The sequence below is a fragment of the Pelophylax lessonae genome (genome assembly GCF_965119305.1).
Source record: "Pelophylax lessonae genome assembly, chromosome: 5".
In the NCBI taxonomy this organism is placed as follows: domain Eukaryota; kingdom Metazoa; phylum Chordata; class Amphibia; order Anura; family Ranidae; genus Pelophylax; species Pelophylax lessonae.
Window position 1 is genome coordinate 231,452,968 of NC_138772.1, and position 6,873 is coordinate 231,459,840.

The window sequence follows — 6,873 nt, forward strand, 5'->3', positions numbered from 1 at the left end:
CATTTTAATGTACTGTGAAGCAAAGCTTGAAATTAGGTCCCATCTTTAGGCCTTATGCACATGGGCAGAAAATAAAATGCTGCTTTTAGGGGCTGCTGTTTTTTTATGCCCTGGCAGCTTCATGTTATTTATTGTGGCCATGCACATGCAGGCATTTATTTTAGCCAGTAGAATGCCCTTGCACTCATACACGTTTAAACACCATTTGTGTATAAACGCTATTAAAGTGGTTCTAAAGTCATGAAGGGTTTTTACCTTAATGCAAATACTTACCTGAATCCTATATTGGTCCAGCACTGTGCTCTTCTGCAGGTCTTCTGCCCCCTCTCTCATATGCTCCCTCACAGGCTTGGCTGAGATCAACAGCAGCCATTGGCAGTTGGAGTAAGGAGCCGTGGACGGGACTAAACTGCGCTTTGTGTCTACAGACGCACACAGCCTCGCTTGGGAGGGAACCTGCATGTGTTCCACCATAGGAAGCTGCTTCCTGTGGGTGGCACATGGAGGAGATGAATTGCCCAGAGCACCAGCGAGGAACCCCAGAAGAGGAGGTTCAGGACCACTCTGTCCAGTGGTTTATGTCCAGGACCTGCTGATCGGCTTAGAAAATCACATTACAGAACCCTGTGTTTACTAACCGCGATAAGGTTGTTTTATTTCTCCCTGCATAGCAGGGAGAAAAAAACAACCACATCAATTAGTAAAAATGTAAGTGGTTAAATTGTCCTGATTCATGTAGTTATCGTCCTATTTAATAAACTGTTATTTCATTTACAGTCTGATTACTGCTAGGAAAGTAAAGATGCATTTTGTTTTTCTTTCTTATTCAGTTGCCAATCATCATGGTGGTTGCCTTTTCAATGTGCATTATCTGCTTGCTCATGGCTGGTAAGGCAATACTATGTTACTAAATTACTATGATTCTAATTTTGTTATTCTTATACAACTAAAAACGTACTGAAACAAATCTGCTTTTTTTCAAGGTGACACATGGACAGAGACTTTGGCCTATGTGCTTTTCTGGGCAGTTGCTAGTATTGGAACAGCCACCATTATCCTCTACAATGGCAAAGACTTTGTAGATGCTCCAAAATTGGTGCAAAAAGAAAAGATGGACTGAATTATGGATTGTCAGAAGGATATTGGCAGTGATTGTTGCACAAGCCATAAATGGAGTCTTTACTGATCTGCTTTCAAACATTGCTATCCTTACCGATCTTGAACTTCTTCATTTTAAACCATTGGATCTAAAACATAAGACATTGCATTGAGAAGCATATACTGATCTGCTTTTCACTGGCCAGGCTGTATATATTCCATTGCTTTGCAACATATTGCAGCATCTGTAACCATTACAGAATTAAGACATGGACTTCAAAACATGGTAGTTAGGTAGTATTAAAAAAAAAAATAATAATAATAATTTTGATCCACATGCCTTATGATTGTCACTAAATTGCAACTGTGTTTTAAAATAAATAGTTTAAGATGATTTGCATGAGCAATAAAACTGTTTAATTTTTATCTTTGTTTTAAAGTGTGTAGGGATATTTTATTTTTACTTCAATGCCACTGTGGAAACATTTTTGGATAGAGTGCATCATTTCTCAGGTTTTTACCGCTGCCTGTATACCCTGTTAAGCCACGGGCAAAGGAAGAAAGCATAATCTGTGCAATGGGAATACATACAGCAAAAAAATATATATAATTTTTTTTTTTCCAAAGTGGAGAAAGGTTAAAACTTCTTTCAGGTTTTTATTGCAGTTTTTGTCCCCACTATTGTAATATGGTCATCTGAATATGATGTAAACAATTAGCATATGTCCACTGCTAGGTAGTTTAGGACAAATAATATACATTTCAACAATATCAGCCTCTCCAGATATAGTCTTTTTTTTCATTAATATTGGTTTACTGACAGCTTTATCCTTTTTTTTTTTTTTTTTTTTTTTAACGGGGTCAGCATTGGGTCAGGAAAGCTTGCCCTTTTTGTTTTAGGGACTGCTTGTGGAAATACAGACAAGAAATGGAACAAGTGGCGCAAGCTGTTAGCACTACATAAAAACGATAGTCCATATAGTAGCACATCAAGGCTATGATAAAGTCTTAAGGTGAGATGAGGAAATAGTCTGGGTGCTCAGGGCCAGCCTGTTGGGGAGCAGAAGCGATCTCCAAACATGCAACAAACAAAAGAGAAAACAGGCGCCTCTGAGTTAAGACTGTGATTTAATATGGCAAACAAGTAATAAAAACTTACATCAAGGTAAGTATAAGCAGACAAGATGGGTCCTTCCGGTGTCCATGTGGAGGCTGGGGCTTGGAGTCATCACTGCATGACAGTGATGATTCCAAGCCCCAGCCTCCACATGGACACCGGAAGGACCCATCTTGTCTGCTTATACTTACCTTGATGTAAGTTTTTATTACTTGTTTGCCATATTAAATCGCAGTCTTAACTCAGAGGTGCCTGTTTTCTCTTTTGACTGCTTGTGGAAATCCTATGGTATAGAGTCTAAAGGATTGACAAGAGAAAATTGGATTTTTTTTTGTGCTAATTATTAAAGCCCTTCCTCTGAAGTAAATTGAGGGATGCAATTGGCCTGTTGCAGTGGTTTTTCGTATTTCATTTCTTTTTTCTACCCCTCAACTGCTTGCTGCAACTGAGCATGCTTGGTAGGAGTTGGGTATACTGTAAGTTATCTAGGCTGTCTTCCTCCTGTAGGTTGTAGAAAAACTGATGGTTTGGTCTGGTTAGTGCTGTGTCTCTCAAGAAACATCATAGATAGGGTTTTTCAGTGAGTAAAAAAAAAAATTCTAGTTAGGGGTTGTGTTGACTGGCGTTTGTTCACTACAAGCAGGTTTTGCATTTCCATACAAGTCTGTTTCAGTGCTGTCAACTCTGGTCCAAATCCTAGCGCCTTGATGAATAGGAAATGTAAAGAGAAGTTGATCTTGTGCTTGTCTTGTAAGATCTTACAGTGTCGACCCTATAGCTGTGTCCAACCATCTAGTAGTCGCTCTCCCTCTTCTCCTGTTTCTTCAATCTTCCAACACATCATTTCCTTCTCCAATGACCTCCAGTGTGACCAAAATAGGACAGTCATAACTTCATCATTTGGGCTTCTAGTGACATAGCCGGTTTGATCTCTTCCAATATCAATCTGTTTGTTCTACAGGCTGTCCACGGTACACATAAAACCCATCTCCAGCACCAAAGCTCAAATGAATCAATCTTTCTTTTTTGTTTCCATTGTGTCCAGCTTCCACAACCATAATTAACAACTGAGAAAATGAGTGCGTGGCCGAGTCTGATCTTCGTTCTGAGTGTAATTTCTTTACCTTTGAATACTTTGTTGAGAGTCTTCACTGTGTAGCTACCAAGTGCTATTTTGCGGAGTATTTCATCACTACTTGTTGCTTCTTTGTTTATGAATGAGTCCATGAGATTAAAATGCTTTACAAATTCTATTCTATCGCAGTCAAGCTCAAAATTGCCATCATTTTCTGTGTTCATTAACTTCGTCTTATTTATAATACAGTTCCTGTCCCATGTTACGACTTTCAACTTTTCTCTGTAAATACAGCATATCTTCGTTGCTGCTCATGATGAACATTGTGGCGTCTGCACAATGCAGGTTGTTTGCGCCCACTAACTTTGATACAGACTCTTCTTCCAAATTTGCATTTCTGAAGATGGCCTCACCGAATAGGTTGAACAGGTAAGGTGAGAAGATGCATTCCTGCCTGATGCCATGTGTTATTGGAGACCTGTCAGTATTGTCGTATTCAGTTCTCACCGCAGCTTCTTGATTTTTGTAGAGGCTCTTTATCAAACAAGTTATGTGTTTAGGTACTCCCATTTGCAACAGAGTCCGTCATCATTTATCATGATCCACATAATCAAATGCTAATAAAGATGGGTGTATTGGGAAAATTGCCACCATCCTGCAAAATTGTATATCTACATGCAGAAAACCCCTCTTAGTGTTTGGACTTTACAGGCAATTGATGAAATTATATCATACAATTTATTGTAATCTTTATTATTAACATTAATAAAACAGTTAAAAAGAAAAAGTGCAGCTGTTTTCTTGTGTGTACGGTTATACATTTTGATTGTATCACAAAGCTTGTTGATACAGAAACACTGACACATTTCAAAGTAGTAATCTTGTTCTTCATTCGGGGTGCAGATTGTTCAGTACATGTATATAATCACAAAGATGTCATATCTCTTGGATAACAAAACTCAACTCACATTGTTGAAAAGGTCAGTACAGGAACAGCCCCTATTTAAAAGCATAAGAACATTAAGTCGCTGCTTGCTCAGCCCCAACCCCTAGGGGCCCCGTCAGACCAAGGATGGACCACCCATGAAACACTGAGGCCACCTGGAGGCATAAAAAAATAAATGGCCAAATGCAAGCAACAGAGGGAAAAATATTATCACTATGATTGTATTGAATGATTTATGAGCATTAAAAAATATATTTTTGAAACCTATTCATTGTCTGAGGAGAAGAATATAGATCTCTTAGATTGTTTCACCTCCTGGTCTGTGATTAAAGTCAGGTAAATACTAATGTAAAACTAAAAAATTATTATTCCATAAAGGAAGTTCTTAAGAGAGCAGCAAGTTATGATAATAGACTTGTAAAAAAAAGTCAATGGTCCCATCTGAAAAACATCCACCTTTTAGAAAGAACCGCAAAGCCGCAGTACAATGATCTAAATAAAATATAAATGGCTGTGATGGATAATGAAAATGAATAGGCCCCCATGCATAGCCCCAATAGAACTCCCCTTTAGTCTTGCCTCAAATAAGGGCCTCAGGTATGTGGATGGTTGCAGCAGGAGATCTTACTCCTTTCTGCCCCTGCTTTAAATGTTAAAAGGGCCCCTAGATCAGCCCCTTTGCAGGAGGTGCCAGCATCAACCAAAGTGGCAGCGTCCCTACATGTAATGTTAAACTTTCAGTGCGAAATAGAAATACAATTTTTATTATTACAGGTCAAGAATTGTGAACTTTGAGGCCCCCATTGACCTTGCTACATATTGAGTCAAAACTCTTTCAGTTTGAAACACACATTGCGTCCATTGTTTGAGATGGTTTTGTTTGCCTGTACGTTGAGATGAGAAGCTGTGTCATCTAACCCCGAAAGGAAATTGTGTTGGTTAAACTTTGAATAAGAGAAACCAGAAAGATCATAAAACTTTGTTCGGCCATGAGACATTTATCACACAATGGGCGAAACTCAATTTCGGGATAACACCTGTGTTCAATCACCTACCAGCAAATAAGCCATTGTCTAAATCATGAGAGGACAAACAAAACTGTTTGGACAAAGACTAGAATCTGTCATTTATTTACCTAAACACAAACAGGGGGATAAAGTTGTTGAAATCTACACGGAGTCACATAAACATTGTCACTTAGATTGATGAGAACTGCAAATCTCAAAATGAATTTCAGAAAATCATAAATTGATATCTTTGCCCCATCATATACAAAAGGTGTTATGGAACTATGATGTTATGACAACCTCCTACTGAGAAGTACATTATATTCTATCATATAGTAGTGTCAAAGGGTCAGAAATTTCGCCCATATTTTATAATCCAGTCCCCATATCATGAATGTACTGTTGTTAACATAATAATGCCTAAATGGATAATATTCTGATCAGAAGTAACCATGTATAGGACAAGTTACATATACAAGCTGTTGTGTATCAATATATATATAACCGTATATTTTTCGATATAATTCTTACTGCTACTAATTGAAGTCTTGGGTTAAAGAGTAAAATCCAATATATATATATTACATAAGAGATATTAAATATGAGAATGGTGGTATCCAGATTAATCTTTATTCAGATACCTGGTGGATTAAATGGACGTCATAGATGAGAGCATGATTACATTTATGTTTTTTATAATAGTCTTAAATGGAGAAATCTTTAATTAATTTTAATATACTGGTTAACCAAGAGGTGTCACCCTATGACATCACCAGTTAATGAATAAGATGTTCCAACCAATAGGAATAATGTTCCTCCCACTGGGTTTGGCTTATGATAATTTTTACTGCCCTTTTGTTCAACACAAAATAAAAAGAAACCAGAGATGTAATAGGAGACACAACACAACAGACACAAAACACAACACAACAGACACAAAACACAAGATACATCACACTTACAACATACACATTACAACAACCATGTATAGACTCATCTACACAGACGCCATCTTGGTCCACCATGTATCTGAACCTTTGAGGGACGCCAAAAGAAGCTCCTCCCTAATTGGCCACCATCTTGGAAATGCAGCCATCTTAAGGAACCTGGTAACTACCATTCTAAATTAGCGGCCATTTTAAATATAGTAATTATGCCTTGCTGTTACTTGATTATTATTTAATATTGTTTATGTACTTCCTTAAATGTTTTACATTTCGTATTTAAAGGGTAACGAAAGCACAATCCCAGCCGTATAAACCATATGTAGATTTTTCTCTAAAGAGATGATTTTTGTTTTTATAACATTTTTAATATCAGATTAAGCGCATTATTTGCGATTTTACGTCTTCCGTTTTGCATGGCTTATTCTCACTTCATCTGCAGTGGAATGACTTTCGGCCATGTGATTTGCAGACTATTGTGGTCTGATTATATAGAATATTAATTTATGGTTCATACTACACCTGGGAAATACATAATCTTGCTTTATTTTACTTTCATCGTTTAGCTAAATATCCCATCGCATTTATCGTTTTAAGTTGGTATTTTATGTAAGGTTATCTCTTTGTGTCACTCAAGTATGATCATTTATGGTGAAATTATGTCTTGCGAATAAATATTCATATAT

At 37.3% G+C, this 6,873-nt stretch overlaps 1 protein-coding gene across 1 annotated transcript in view; it reads left to right on the plus strand.

Annotated features, from left to right (window-relative positions):
• The window catches only part of SACM1L (SAC1 like phosphatidylinositide phosphatase), a 267,712-nt gene extending 266,175 nt beyond the window's left edge, over positions 1 to 1,537 (plus strand). Inside the window, exons 19-20 of the mRNA XM_082257843.1 lie at positions 831 to 888; positions 984 to 1,537. Coding sequence (XP_082113969.1) covers positions 831 to 888; positions 984 to 1,120 — 195 coding nt within the window. The 3' untranslated portion in view covers positions 1,121 to 1,537. The remainder of the gene's footprint in view (positions 1 to 830; positions 889 to 983) is intronic.
• Positions 1,538 to 6,873: the final 5,336 nt, after the last annotated feature.